The 16227-nt window shown below is 42.7% G+C and overlaps 1 protein-coding gene across 3 annotated transcripts in view; it reads left to right on the forward strand.

Moving 5' to 3' along the window:
* The window catches only part of mettl25 (methyltransferase like 25), a 93759-nt gene that overhangs the window by 65279 nt on the left and 12253 nt on the right, over positions 1 to 16227 (forward strand). For all 3 annotated transcript variants that reach the window (XM_038780237.1, XM_038780238.1, XM_038780239.1), the window contains 2 exons: positions 7123 to 7220; positions 10091 to 10184. In XM_038780237.1, the coding sequence (XP_038636165.1) occupies positions 7123 to 7220; positions 10091 to 10184 (192 nt within the window). The remainder of the gene's footprint in view (positions 1 to 7122; positions 7221 to 10090; positions 10185 to 16227) is intronic.

The following is a 16227-nucleotide window of genomic DNA, read 5'->3' on the forward strand; positions in this document are numbered from 1 at the left end:
ACATGCTGCTCCTTAATGGCATTATCTGAAAACACAGGGTTTGGCTCCTTGCATATGCTAATGACACCCAACCCTCATCACTAACCGTCTCAAACCTTTCTGTGCTGCGTAAAGTACTGTCTGACATTCAGTCCACAATAAGCTACAATTTACTCCATAATATCATGGAGAAGAAGAAAGCCATCTCCATCTCTGGCTTTTCCAAATCCATATCTCCCCATCACAACAGTTGCCTTCTTGCACCTCCGTAATATCACCCATACCTTGTCACTCCAGACTATTTGATTACAATGGTTTCCTGTCTGGTCACCAACACTTCAGAAATTCCAGCTCATCCTAACCACATATTCATGTCATATCCTGTTCCAAGTCCCACTCACCCCTGTGCTCATTGAGTTTAATTAACTCCCAGTGCCTCAGTTTTAAAATGTTAATTTCTTCATTATCCTTTATATTTCTTCATGGTCTCACCCCTCCCAATCCCTGTAGTCTGCTGCAGCCCAATAATTCTCTAAAAACTCTGTTTACTTATGCCTCTGGCCTTTGTCCATCCCTTCATCCCAACATTGGCAACAGTTATTTGACTCATCTACTCTCATTGCTGTGGAAATCTCTCCCTGAACTTCACTGCCTCTTCCACCCCCCTCTCCTCCTTAAAACCTACCTCTTTGATCAAGCTCGCCCAAGACCTGATTGTGTCCCTTTGAACGGCGTGAGATATTTTTCCACATTAAAGCCACTATGTAAAGGAGCATACATTTTGCTTTTTTACAGAGGTGTTGTTGTAGAATTGGTTAGAGCCTGATAATAAACCATCTCCCATTGTTGAATTGTGTGTATTTGTGAGGAATTATCATTTTTAGTGAGGTACTGCAGAGTTGCCCGTGCCTTTGGAAACATATTCCAGTATAACCCAGAGAGGAAATTTGGAGGAAGAATAATCTTTGGTTGTCTAAAAGTGTTGAACTCTCTCCCTTCATTTAATTCAAAATACTTTCATCTTAACAGTGACATTTGAGAACACTCGACTGTTTTGTTTTTAGAAGTTTCAGTTACATGAGAGGTTCTTAGAATTCTTAAAGGACTAGTTAGTTCATGTGTCAGTTCTCAAGAAGTTCTTCTCCAACAAGAATATTTCTGTCATGATTTGCCATATATTCCACATTATTTATTGGTAGAAGGTTGTGAGACTTTAAATTGGGTGTTTTGTTGTCCCTTTGCTCATGTGATGAACACATTGATATAAAGAATTAATTTGAGCCTCTCGCTTGCCCCCACATTTTACTGTGGTTTGGTTCTATGTGCATATATGTGTGTGATATATATATATATGTAATGAATTCGAGAAAAACTTCTATGGTTTGTGATGTAATTTGCTGCAAGCGGTAAAGGAAATATTTTGCAATATAAAAGTAAAAATAGTGTCATGAAAATATGGTTTATGTTAAATGATTTTTAATCCTCTGGCTGGAAACTTGAATTGATTGTTTTAAAGCCGAGTATGAAGGTAACTTGAGGTTGCAACCAAAAATAGCTACACAATTTGTATCACTCTACCTCCCGCATTCTAATCCATTGCAATGGAGACCCAATGCCCTAGATTTCCCCAATGACACAGAGCATGTCCGTTGTGGGTAAAATGATGGAAGAGGCCTAAATCCGGAAATCCCACTCCCAAACACAGCACCTACCATTTTTGCAGGGGGGGGAAATGGACCCGGGTCAGAATTCCTGTGTGCGCATTTCGCGGAGGCAGCTGCCTTCATTCATGTGTAATTTTAGTGTGTTCGGTAGCTCAAATCCAATGTGCGCAGATTAGGCCCGGTAGGAACAGGTCTGAACTTTGTAGAATTGTTTGGAGAGCCAAGGTACTCTTTTGGACAGGTAACATACCACTCCGATATGATTGCCGAAATCAGCGGGGGCAGGTGGGATGCCCTTTATGAAAATGAAATGAAAAATGAAAAAATGAAAATCGCTTATTGTCACGAGTAGGCTTCAATGAAGTTACTGTGAAAAGCCCCTAGTCGCCACATTCCGGCGCCTGTCCGGGGAGGCTGGTACGGGAATCGAACCGTGCTGCTGGCCTGCTTGGTCTGCTTTAAAAGCCAGTGATTTAGCCTTGTGAGCTAAACCAGCCCCTGCTGAGAAATGAGGTGCACTTTGGGTATTTTAAAATGAGGCATGAATGCGTGGAAAGAGCAACTAAGCTCATGAAACGAAGCTCATTGGACTTGTCAAAATCAACTGTTTAAAAATGTTAAGATGAACTGTCATAGAATTATAGAATCCTTACAGTGCAGAAGAAGACTATTTGGGCCATTGAGTCTGCACCGACCCTCTGAAAGAGCACCCCACATAGGCCCAATCTCCTGCCCTATCCCCGTAACCCCACCTAACTTTGGATACGTGGAGGCAATTTAACTTGGCCAATCTACCTAACTTTCACATCTTTGGACTGTGGGAGGAAACTGGATCACCCAGAGGAAACCCACAAGACATAGTGAGAACGTGCAAATTTCACACCGATAGTCACCCAAGGCTGGAATTGAATCCAGGTCCCTGCCGCTATGAGGCAGCAGTGCTAACTGTGCCACCCTCTGTCAAGAGAAGCTGTCAGAAGCAACTGTCAAAAATGTTAAGTTGAACTGTGAAGAGCTGTCAAAAAGAAAGCTGTCAAAACTATCAATATGGATATCTTTTTTTAAAATGTAAGGTGCCCAATTCTTTTTATTCCCAGTAAAGTGCAATTTAATGTGGCCAATCCACCTATCCTGCACATCTTTGGATTGTAGGGGTGAGACCCACGCAGACATGTGGAGAATTTGCGAACTCTACACACAGTGTCCCGGGGCCGCCATGCTGCCCCTCAAGATGAATATCAAAGGGAGCTGTCAAGGCATTTAAAATTCATGCCCTTTAACTCTTTGAAGAAACTATCTGCCATGTTAAAAAAGATGATTGCTTGCTAGTTCACTCCGTCTGCTGACAAAAGCCTTAGGAGCTCCCATTACTGGCTTAGTGAAGCAGGATTGATTTCACAACTGTCCATTGTAGAGTAGAGTGCCTGCCATTTAACAGCTGAATGATATCTTAAAGTGGTTATGGGCTCTTTGAAGTTGGACTGTTAATTTCAATGCTTGTTATTTAAAAGGGATTGTGCAATTGAATGAAATGTTTGCTGTTATAAGGGATGTAATAATTGTGGGGAACTTTCATCTTTTTTACAGACCTTGGGACAATCAAATTGGCAAGAGTAGTTTAGAAGACGAGTGTGTAGAATGGTTTTGTTTCTTGGAGCAATGCACTGGAATCCATTAGGGATAAAACTATCTTAGATCTAGTATTGTGTAATGAATTGGGGTTAATTAGTAATGTCATCGCAAAAGATCCTATGTAGAGTAGTGATTATAATACCGTTGAATTCCATGTTAATTTTGAAAGTGACATATTTCAATTACAAACAAGAAATTTAATCTTACACAAAGCCAATTACATAGGTATGAGGGGCGAACCCGCTAAGGTTAATTGGGTAAATAGACTTAAAGGTATGGAGGTAAATGAACAGCAGGAAACATTTAAAGAAACAATTCAAAATGTCCGACAAAAATATATTCCATTGAAAGCAAATCTCCACGCGAAAGACCCATCTATGGCTCACTCAGGAAACTAAGGGAATTAGGTTAAAAGAAGAGGCTTACAACGTTGCAAAAAAAGAGTAGCAAGTCGGAGGATTGGGTGAGTTTTAGAAACCAGCAGAGGGCCACCAAAAGGTTGATAAAAAGTGAAAAAATAGAATAGGTGAGCAAACTAGTGAGCAATATAAAATCAGATTGTAAGAGCTTTTATAAGTGTATGAAGAGGAAGAGAGTAACTGCAGTGGCAGGAGAAATTATCATGGGAATGAGGAAATAGAGATATTGAGCAAATATTTTGTGTCTGTCTTCACAGTAAAAGCTGAGCATTTCGTACCAGAAAGAGGCAGTAACCTAATTAATTAACATCAGTGGAAAAGTAATGACAAACTCCGACAGATCCCCGGGACCTGATGGCCTACATCATAGAACACAGAACATACAGTGCAGAAGGAGGCCATTCGGCCCATCGAGTCTACACCGACCCACTTATCCCTCACTTCCACCCTGGCCCCGTAACCCAATAACCCCTCCTAACCTTTTGGTCACTAAGGACAATTTATCATGGCCAATCCACTTGACCTGCACGTCTTTGGACTGTGGGAGGAAACCAGAGCACCCGGAGGAAACCCACGCAGACATGGAGAGAACATGCAGAGACTGCACAGGCAGTGAGCCAGCGGGGAATCGAACCTGGGACCCTGGCACTGTGAAACCACAGTGCTATCCGCTTGTGCTACCGTGCTGCCTAGGGTTCCTACATCCTTGGGTGCCTTCCTACATTCTAGGGTTCTAAAAGAGATAGCTGGATGTGCCAGCTATGATTTTCCAAAATTCCTTAGATTCCTGAACAGTCCCATTAGATTGGAAGTTGGCAAATGTTACACCATTTTTCAGGAAAGAACAGAGAGAGAAAACAATGAACTACAGGCCAGTTAACTTAACATCAGTCGTTGGGGAAATGCTAGAATCTAATATTAAGGAAGCCTTAACAATGCACTTAAAAAAACCATAGGGCGCGATCTTCCGGCCTCTTTACACCCACGCTCAAGCGAAATGAGACCGGTGAATAGTGGGAGAGGCCAAAAATGAGATTCGTGCCAGGCGCCAAAACAGTTCGCAATGCTACCCAGGTGCCACTCAGGTGGGGCTGGCGCTGTCGGCTGGAGGGCCTGCAGGAGAATGGACATATGGTGAAGGGGAGGGTTGGGTCAGTCAGTAAGGTAATCACTACTCACGTTTGACAGATCCTCCTGGTGGAGCCAGGTGGTTTCTCACCTTTGCGGCATCTGCCAGCCTCTGCGTGGGTGAGGGCCCTGTCCTCGGCCACCGCGGTCACCTCCAAGAACCGCTCCTCGAAGGGGGTAATGATTCCCTAGTCCGGCACCCCTCCGCGAGTCTGGCAGTGAAACCCTTTCCTGGCGCTTTGAAGTGAAAGCACTTAGCTTTTTTGAAGTGTCCAACAGCTGTCAATGTTTATAAACATTGCCATTAGAATCAATAGCGGGCACTTCAGATGCATTCAAGCGTGAAGGGAAAGATAAATGAATGCTACACATTTCAAAATATCTCAGGGGATTTCAAGACATTTCAAATATTGTTTGCTTTCTAGAAAGGCTTAGACACTTCAAAAAACAGAAGTTTTAAATGCATAGGGCTGAAGGAGCAGATGTGAAGAAAGGCAAAGTGTTCCTAACTTGAATATTAAATGAACTGTCTGGTCTGCTCATCAGTAATCGGGCAGAGCAGTTCAGAGTGAGAAGACCACTTCAAGTTTAAGCAGGTCTGACAATGATGATGGCTTTTAACAGAGGGCTGCCTAAGATTACCGTGCTAAGAGTGTTTTCCAGGTTGCCCAGGGCTGGGCGGGGCCAGCCTGGAGTCAACCCTTTACCCACAGCCTGAGCCTACCCAACCCCAGGACCCTCCCTCTGCAGCCTGGCAGCAGCAGAGGGACACATGAGCAATGGGCTAACATCCTTGACCCCTCTCAGGATAGAGTGTGCCAGGGTTGTGCTTGTCAATACTGGCACAAAGGTCCACCCAACTGAGTTCCCGCTGGGGGAGCAGGGAAGGGCGGGGGAGGGGTCACAGAAGGGCAGGGGGGGTCAGAGCATGATGGGGGGGTGGGTAAATATTTGGGCTGCCAGCCGGTAATCGCATTCCAATGAATGCATATGAGCTGTTTCCATGTTTCTGCCAGCACTGGGCACGAAGCCTGCTATGGCTGGCGAGGAACGGATCTGCCGCTGTCCTCCATTTTTGGGTTGAAGCGGGAATCTTTGCCCAACCAGGATTCCCGGTCCTAGTGGCGGATAGTGGACACTTCCGCCCCAATGTTCAAAGACACCTGGGTGTGCTTGTACAGGAAACACAGTAAATAAGAATTCAGGTATAGCAAACAATTAGGAAGGCAAATAGTATGTTGGCCTTCGTTGCAAGCAGATTGGAGGACAGGAATGAAGAAGTCCAGCTACAGTTGCTGAGGGTTTCAGTGAAACTCCATCTGCAAAACTGTGTGTAATTTTGGTTCCATATTTGAGAAAATATATACTTACATTGGAGGCGGTACAACAAAGGTTCACTAGATTGGTCCCTGGGATGAGGGTGTTATCCTCTGATGAAGACAGAGTGAGCTTATACGAAATGAATCCTACTCTACTTTCTCCAGAAGGGCCGTTAAATCAACCGGCTACATCTTTAAATCGCATCCATGAGGGAAACAGCAAATTCATCCTGAAGCCACCAGCCTCCACAAACTCTTAGTCTATTTCATTCTATTTGTTAAGATCTGATTAAGTACAATTGAAGCTTTCTTTTTTTCTTTGTTAGAACTCAAGAAAACCTGTCTGATTGCGTCTTTTATAATCACAGCACCTGAACAGTTGAAACACTCACTGAATTGGAAAATATATCCTTTTCAAAAAAACAGTTGCGGTCAAATAAAGAGGGGAAAGAGTCGAGCTTCCAACGCCCCCCACCTGATTGTAACAGCAGATACTGATTTTATTTTATTAATTAGTTAATTAATTGCCTCGTTGCTTATTCAGAATAGGAATTGTTGCCCAATTTTACACAAAAGCATTATGCAAAATTTACTTCCATAATTTCTGTGGGTGTGATGCCATTTTCAGAATTCAGCCAGCCGCTTGGCATTTGATCTGAATATCCCAGAATTCCCAAAGCAATTCCAGCAGTGTGGATGTTTTATAGAAAACAGCAGCAAAAACCACAAAAAAAAGAAACAGAATGAAAACTCAAAATGGGATTGACTTTCGGCATGACAAAAGTTAAATGTATAAATAAAAGCTGGACTGTAGATAGTTGGCACGCCTGTGATGCAATTTTTATAGTATTTTCACCAGCTGTTGAGATGGCTGGGGATTGTTATTATCAAACCCATTACACTCTTAATCCCTTCACTGTGTGAATGTGCTCAATTACATTTGTCCTGAATTGACAGTGATTGTTCTTTTGTTTTTGGCAGCTTCCTTCTGAGTCCTTATTTTATCGTGCAGTTCTGCAAGTTATTATCAAAGAACACTATGGAAATGGAAAGACATACACCACATTGCAAAGAACAAAGTATGTTTTGGAAATCCGCATCTCTTGGATGTTTTCTGACATAAACTATAGGGAGGACACAGTTCATTGCACAGCATCTGAGGATAATTAATTGGAACAAAACTAAGGGACTGGGTGGCAGGATGGGCTTGTACATTCTCCTTTCATCTCTAATTAAGCTTCAAGAGATGGGACTACAAAGATCTTCTGTATGATGGCTGTGATGATGCGAAGGAGGATGAGTTTGGAAAGTTTCAATCTAGTTCCAGTGAGGATGTGTTCACAATTTGGCAGTAGATTAGTTTACCTTATGAAGAATAGAACGTCTCGCAATTGGGGTGGTCTGAGCTGGTCATTAAGTCACATCTTTGTACCAAACCAAATTGCCAATTTTACAGACACTGATCTATCTCAGAATTTTAAAAACATAGGAACAGGAATAAGCCATTCAGCCCCTCTAACCTGTCATGACTGATCTTTATTTACCGACATAGATATATAATATTGTATACAGGGCGAGATCATCCGGCTGTTGACACTGGGATCTTCCGGTCCTGCCAACGGCGCACCCCTGCTGGTTTCCCGGCTGCGTGGGGTGGATTCAATTGACCGGCAGAACCAGAAAATCCGGCCAACAGTGAGCCACCTCCCACCGCCGCATGTGGGGAGGCCAGAGAATCACGTCCATATTCCTGCCTGACAGAAATCTCAGTTTTGAAATTTTCGATTGACTTAGTCTCATTGGTTTTTTTTAGCGGGCAGCGTTCCAGATTTTCACTATTGTTACATCACTGAACAGCCCAGTTCTAGTTTTAAGGTAATGCCTGCGCTTTATGGGCTCACTCACCAAAAAAAATTAGTTCACTTCTGTCCAACCTATCTTATCCTTTTAATCAATTAGATCACCCATCCCCTTCCCTCCCAGACCCACATGTTGACCGAGGCCCTACTGCTCGATCTATGCGGTGAACACAAGCTCTCAAAATTTCCAGAATTTGTCCAATTAATCTTTATTTAACAAGCTCAAATAGCTATTACCTTACCTTACAGCACTATAAGACCTATTTCCCAAAGAAGCAATACTTATCTTCCCAAATATGATCAGTGAGTCAAATACTAGACACGCTGGCCTGGTGCTAACAGTGCAACCATTGCTGCAGTCTCTGGACTCCAGCTCACGGTGTCTGGGGCTTCATGCTCAGGGTTCTTCTTTCCTCTTCTTGCAGTGGTTGTTTCTGGGTTGTCGCTACCAGTGTTCTACTCGCCAGTATATTTATACCTTATTTCTTAAGGACATGTGTGACTCAATACCTGCATTCCTGCATGTAGCAAGCCATTAAATCCTATCATTTCAGCAGACATGATTTCATTGTTCTGGTGAATCAGGTTATCTCTTGGCATTTGTGTCACCAGACAAGATCCCTTCCTACGGCATCTTCCCATGCAATTGTACCTGCCCATTTACCTCTTCTCTCCTAAACATTCAAGGCCCCAAATCATCCTTCCAGATGAAGCAGCAATTTACTTGAACTTCTTTCAATTTAGTCCACCATATTAGCTGCTCTCAATGCGTTGGGGACACCAAATGCAGATTGGGTGACCGCTTTACGGAACACCTCTGCTCATTTCATAAGCACGTTCCCGGTTGCTTGCCATTTTAATTTGCCACCTTTCTCTCACGCTGACATTTCTGTTCTCAGCCTGCTGCAGTGCTCCAGTGAAGCTTAATGCAAGCTTGAGGAACAGCAACTAATTTTCCCATTAGCCACTTTACAGCCTCTGAACTCAACATTGAGTTCAACAATTTCAGACAAAGAGCTCTGTCTCCCGCTGTTCTTTTGCCATGTGATGGTTTGAATCTTGTCTTGCATGTTTTTGCTTTTGAACTGAGCTGTGTACTTTTATGGCAGTTGCACTCACTCTGGACGAATGCTTTGTCTCTTGACCAATACCAATTCTTCTATGACATCTTTGTCATTTAATTTCCCCTGCTGTCTACCCTATCCCAGACCTTCCTTTTTGTGCTTACTCACTTTTTGTGCGGGCCCACTGTAGGTCTCCGCAATGTTGCGTGGCGCCGGGGCGGAGACGACCACCACGTTCATGCGCGAGCGCGGAGACGGCCATTGCGTGCATGCACGGGCCGTGTAAGGCCGCCTTTCAATGTCGGAGCAGCGCGCAGCAGTCCAGCGTCGTGCTGGCCCCCTCTGGACCGCTGAATCGCTGGGCCAGGAGACCCGTTGACGCCGGCGTACACCACTCCGGTGTTTACGCCTGCGTCAACACTTGGCTGGAATTTCAGAGAATCCCGGCCAGTATTCTTATTCTGACACATTGCACCATTTAGTTTTTCTAGGTTATGTAGCTTTGAATAAAACAAGATGGAAAATAAAACAGGAGTTGATAGTAAGAGTTGTTAAACACATTAAACTTAACGTAATATTGCTGTAAAATTGATTTTGCAGTTTGGATGTATTTCAGCTGGAAGGACAACGTTCTATCGCGTGCATGTGTCAACAGTTAGGGAAAATGTTTTTATGGACATTGATGAGTTTCTTTCTCCACAGCTTGCAAAACTAATTTTTTTTTAACATGTTTTATATAAAAAAATGTATTGAGTGAACAACTGAACTTCATGCTAATTGAAAAAGGCCTTTAGCTGTATCAACTTTTTTCAAAGAACACTTCTGATTGAATGCATGACCCTTAGGGACTTTGTTCGTCCAAGGAAGTTCTGTATAGTAGTAAATTACCCCACTTCTGTTAAAATATTGAAAATTTACTCAAATAAGGTGTCCCAAAACAAATGGCTGCAATTAAAATGTCTGTCGCCTTTTTAGTGGTAAATTCAACTGAAATGATTGTGTTTTATGACATTTGACAATTTACAGCAGCAAGCATGTTGGCAAGATCTATTCCAAGTCTTCATCCTTTGTGGATTACACCAGAAAATCAGTAGAAAAGCTGGGAATGGATGGCTCAAAGGTTGGTAGTTTTATTTTAGCTCAAGCTATACTTTGGATTGCGATTGGCGCAGTACACCCATTTAATGTCAGACAAAATACCATTTTCTTCCACTCTTTTCTGTCTGCCACTAGATGTTGCTAGAGCTTTTAAATGCTTTGTTAGTCTTGCACAAATACTTAAGGGTCTAGTAATAACTTCCACCATGTGGTTTGAACTTCCTCCATATAGTTTTAAACTATGGGTTAACCTGTTTAAAATCAATTGATTAATGCCTGTATTCAAAAAGCACATAGCAAAATAAATAAGTATTAGTGTGGGAGCTGGGCTGGTTAGAATGGATTGGAATCTGGACCTCTGCTGCCGCTGAATTGTACAATCTTCTGTGAATGAGTTTCATCGCACCAAGTCTAGTCATTGACACAGAGTACCCCCACCAATTAACAGTGAAACTTATTTTACCTTGAAGTTTATGCCATTGCGTGCCATTAAAAGTTAATGGACCACACAGACTTCTTTGTACATTCCAGGAGGACAGTTTGAAAGAGGTGATCGTGATAGAACTCACCAAAATGAAATGGAAAAATAAATCATTCGCTCCTTGTAGCAGTAACATTTCAGCAGGGAAAGTCTAATAAATCTTTAGATTGAGCAGCAAGAAATTATAAAATAAGACTGGTTATTTTGGCTATTCTCCAAATATAGCAATCAATTAAATGTAACCAAAGAGAGATTGGACTACATGATGGGAATTAAATGTCTGCTGTTTCCTTCTACTGGATTGTAGGCTTTTTGGACGCAAAGTGTTTTTAATATTTTGCACAGTTCTTCTTCTGAATGGCTCTGACTGTGATTCTTCATTAATGATCAACTCTGTTTACGCTCCTGTTGCAAAGAAATGACAAAATGCTTTACATACTTTTGAAATTTGTGAAAATTATTTATTCACTCATTGATCTGAAGTATTGCCGATAAAATGTAACAAAATTATTTAAATTCAAAAAGATTTTCTCAATATTTTCCCTGAGAAGTCCACTTTGTGGAGTAAACATGGTGGAAACTAAAGCTGACGGCAAAATTCAATTTGGCAGAATTTCTTAGGCTGGAGAAGATAACATTTGCCTTGAGAGGGTCTGTGGAGGGGTTTGCCTGGAGATGGCATCCGTTCATCGGCTTCTTTGAGAATAGCTAAGATGTCAGCAGTTGGGGGGGGGGGTAAAATATGGAGGTTGGGGTGTGGGTGGGTGGGATGGTGGTGTGTTATTTAGTTGGTTTGATTATTTGCAGCCATGTTGACTTGTTTTGTTTTATGGTTGTGTTTGATGTGTAAATATATAAATTCCTCAATAAAATATTTTTCAAAAAAAAAGAAAACTTCAAGTTGGCACACCAGCTCCAACCTATTTCAAAGCATAAATTGTTATTTAATATTTTGGTAAGTATTGAGAGAATACTTGGGATGAATTTCTGCAGGGGTTGCATGTGGTTTTTCAGGGTTTTTTACCACCCGCTGGGTGAAATTATGATAGACGATCAAGAGAGCCCACAGTGGAATTCACCCCAAGTGTTTTTTGAACTCTTTGCCTGAAATTTTACCAGCTCTCTGCTATTCAGATCCACACATTTTGTACTGTGGTTTTGCTCATCTAAGGTGCTCATTGGGCGGGCTGATGAGCATTTCCTTTCCAGACCTGAACAAGAAGAGTTCAAACACATGGTGACAGGCAGTCAAGTAGAAATGGTTTGTTAAAGAGAAAATGTGAGTACATTTGCTAAGGTGAAGAGATTAAAATGCTGGAGGATAGTCAGGAGTAATTCTTAAGCCAAGTAGAGGAATCCGCTTATCTGGCATATTATTTATTTTCTCTTCTGCGCAAATGAATTATGCAGATTGAATTGATCAGAACGGATGTTTGTTAGGTTCCCTGACTGTGAAATGAGGCAGAACAATGATTTATATCTGGCTTTAGTCTCACTAAATGTTGGCTCCTGCCTTCAGAGAGATTTATGTACAAAATACACTACTATTCAATCTAAGGCATAGGTCGTAATGTTGCACACCCACATTTTATTATTGTGCAAACAGATATAGGGCGGGGTGAGTCAACACCAATAAAGGTAAGATGCTCAGATTGGTTATGTGAGTGGCTGATGCGACTGAACTGAGGTGATGGGGGGAGGGGGGGCTGTTGGCTAGTAGAGTAATCATTAGATAGGAAATTCCCTTGGAGGTTTGAACAAAAGTCAAACCAAATTATATGCCTAGAATTTCTACGGGTTGAATGCACTTTGCCCCAGATTTGCTGCTTTAAATCATGTACTGAGCGATTCAAGTTCCTGAATATCCCCAGTTTAAAACTGAATGAGTTAATAGTGATACAAATTCATGTTGAAAAGCATTCAGAATTTTCGGCTTCTTAGGCGCTCCATATGAACTAATACATGGATTGTGTTGCAGCTGTTTTCAATGGGAAAAAATAACAAAAAAGTTTTGAAAGCAAATCTGAAACGCTCTATGCATATTATTGGGGATTTGGAAGAATATGCAGTGGTTTGTCTGACGTTATTTGTACTCAAAAACATTCTTTAATACAGAAGTAAGTCTATTCAGAGCTAATTTACATCAAAAAGTCTTCTAACTGTTCACATTTTATGTTGTCCATTAGGACAGTTTTGTGAGGGCCACAAAGAATCCAGCACGAGTTTTCAGGATACAAAGAAATAACATTTATTTAAAATAATATATATACAACAGCAGCAGCAACTTCCCTTGCTGCTCACTCCTCTCTCTCCCTGGTTCCAAACTGGCCAGCTCTATTTATGCAGGGAGTCTGCTAAAGATTTCTCCGTCCCCCTCATTGGGGAAGGTCATACTCCCACAGGATTGTGGGATTGTCATTAGTCCCCAGCCAATGATAAGCAGGCAGGTTACAACATCCCATCCTCGTCGCCAGTTTTGTGAGGGCCACGAAGAATCCAGCACGAGTTTTCAGGATACAAAGAAATAACATTTATTTACAATAACATATATATACAACAGCAGCAGCAACTTCCCTTGCTGCTCACTCCTCTCTCTCCCTGGTTCCAAACTGGCCAGCTCTATTTATGCAGGGAGTCTGCTAATGATTTCTCCGCCCCCCCCCTCATTGGGGAAGCTCATACTCCCACAGGATTGTGGGATTGTCATTAGTCCCCAGCCAATGATAAGCAGGCAGGTTATAACAGACAGCTAAAGAGACGGGTAGATATTTGGGTAGATATATGATTAAAGTTTCAATGTCACCAGCATATTGTTGGTATGTTGCCCATGACTGTTCAGGAGATGCAAAGGGTGGGTGAGGACTCAGAATATTTATCTTCTCTCATGGCAAGCATCTCCTTTTGAATTTATTTTGAGTATAATTGTTCCCTGATATGAATGATGGAGGTGGAACTATATTTGCCCTTAGTTGTCATGGGCTGGAGTTTACTTTGCTCTGCCAGTGAATTTGACGGTGGGGAGCAAATGAAATGCAGGGTGGTCTTCCTGCTGCCTACTTGCTGGGCCCTCACCTCGTCAGCCCATCAGACACAACCCCTCTCAAAGGTTGTCCGCCCCTCCTTCTGGCTTCTTAAACCCATCTCTCCACACCCTCATTTATCCCTCTCATCTCCATTCATGCCTCTTGCCATGACCCCCAACACCAGACTTGCCCATCAGGCCAGGCTCCTCAGCATTCGGGACTGCTTGTAGTTCCAGGAGTGGCTACCAGTGCCCCTGCTGGGACAGCAGAGCTGCCAGCCAATCAATTGACCAACAGCTCTCTAAGCTGTGACTTCTGAACAAAAAAGGAACGGAAGTCTCACCTTGAAGCAATAAACACTGCCCCCGGTGTTAAACTTCTGCGGGACAGCTGATGGGATCGTGGGGCGTGTTTCCCCCACCTTTTTAGCTGGAGGGGGAAGAGAGGTGGGGTGGTGTGGCAACCATGGCATCCTGTAAAATCCAACCCCATGAGAAGGTGGTGGAAGTGAGTCTCAGCCTTGAAATATTGCAGTACTTGTGGTGATGGTACTTCGAAGATGGAGTTAAGTAAGCAGTATCAGATTTTGGCTGAACATCAATGAGCTGATTGTGTATATATTCAAGCTATGATGGAACCTGACTTAAAATATGACTGGAGGTGAATGTGCTTGTATAATATCGTTGCCCTTGTGCTTCTAGGTTGTAGAGTTTCAGGGTAGGGAGACACTGTCTGAAAAAAGTGGTAAGTTGCTGCAAAGCCGTGGATGGTATAAACTGTAGCCACAGTGCATTTGATGCAAGTTTACACTGATAGATCCCCACATAGAACCCCTATAGAAGGAGGCCATTCAGCCCATCGAGTCTGCACAGACCCTCTGAAAGAGCACCCTACCTAGACCTACTCACCCTATCCTCATAACCCCACATAACCTCATATTTTTGGACATTTGGGCAATTTAGCATGGCCAGTCCTCCTAACTTGCACATCTTTGGACTGGAGGAGGAACCCGGATGAAACGCAAACAGGCACAGGGAGAATGTGCAAACACTATAGACAGTCACTCAAGGCTGGAATTGAACCTGGGTTCCTAACGCTGTGAGGCAGCAGTGCTAACCATCGTGCTGCCCATATTGGAGCTTCCAATCTCAGAGGTACTAGACTAGAAATGTGCTGAAATGAAAAGAAAAATTGCTGGAAATACCTGGCTGGCCAGAAAGTAGATGTGAGCACAAATCCTGTTATGACTGCAAGAGAGCCACAATGGAATTTATGCTGGTGAGATCTCAGTTTGAGACCTCTGCCATTAGTGGCATGATCAGGCTTACGTCCAAAAAGGGTGTGAATCTAACTTCCTCACATTTATCATGCTTGACAAATCTGATGGAATTCTTCGAAGAGGTAAACAGTACAGTCGACAAAGGGGAGCCAGTCGATGTTGTATATTTGGACTTTCAAAAGGCGTTAGACAAAGTCCCGCATAAGAGATTATTGTGCAAAATTAAAGCGCATGGGATTGGGGGAAATGTATTGAGGTGGATAGAAAACTGGTTGGCAGAGAGGAAATGAGGAGTAGGGATTAATAGGTCCTTTGCAAATTGACAGGCAGTAACTAGTGGGGTACCACAGGGATCAGTGCTGGAACCTCAGCTAGTCACAATATATATTAATGATTTGGATGAGGGAACACAATGTAACATCTTAAAGTTTGCAGATGATACCAAATTAGGTAGAAGGGTGAATTGTACCAAGGATGCAGGGATCCTACAGCAAGATCTGGACAGGTTGGGCAAGTGGGCAAATCAATGGCAGATGCAGTATAATTTGGATAAGTGTGAGGTTATTCATTTTGAAAGCAAAAACAGGAAGGCAGAAGTTGCAAATTGTTAGAGGGTAATGTGCAGCAGGGCCCGAGTATCCTTGAGCACCATTCGCTGAAAGTAAGCATGCAGGTGCTGCAGGCAGTAAAGAAGGCTAATGGTATTTTGGCCTTCATTGCAAGAGGTTTTGAGTATAGTAGCAGGGATGTGTTGCTGCAATTGTACAGGGCCTTAGTAAGGCCACACTTGGAGTATTGTGTGCAGTTTTGGTCTCCTTCTTTGAGGAAGGATGTTCTTGCTCTCGAGGGAGTGCAACGAAGGTTTACCAGACTGATTCCACGGATAGCAGGATTGTTATATGAGGACAGATTGACTAGGTTGGGATAGTTCTCGCTGGAGTTCAGAAGAATGGGGGGATCTCATAAAGACTTATAAAATTCTAACAGGACTAGACAGGGTAGATGCAAGGAAGATGTTACCAATGATGGGTGTGTCCAGAACCAGAGGTCACAGTCTGAGGATTCAGGGTAAACCATTTCGGACAGAGATAAGGAGACATTTCTTCACACAAAGAGTGGTGAGCCTGTGGAATTCATTACCACAGGAAGTAGTTGATGCTAAAACTTTGAATATATTCAAGAGGTGGCTGGATATAGCACTTGGGAAGAATGGGATCAAAGGCTATGGGGAGAAAGCAGGATTAGGCTATATAGTTGGATGATCAGCCATGATCGTGATGAA

This window comes from Scyliorhinus canicula, chromosome 20 (genome assembly GCF_902713615.1).
Source record: "Scyliorhinus canicula chromosome 20, sScyCan1.1, whole genome shotgun sequence".
Taxonomy (NCBI): domain Eukaryota; kingdom Metazoa; phylum Chordata; class Chondrichthyes; order Carcharhiniformes; family Scyliorhinidae; genus Scyliorhinus; species Scyliorhinus canicula.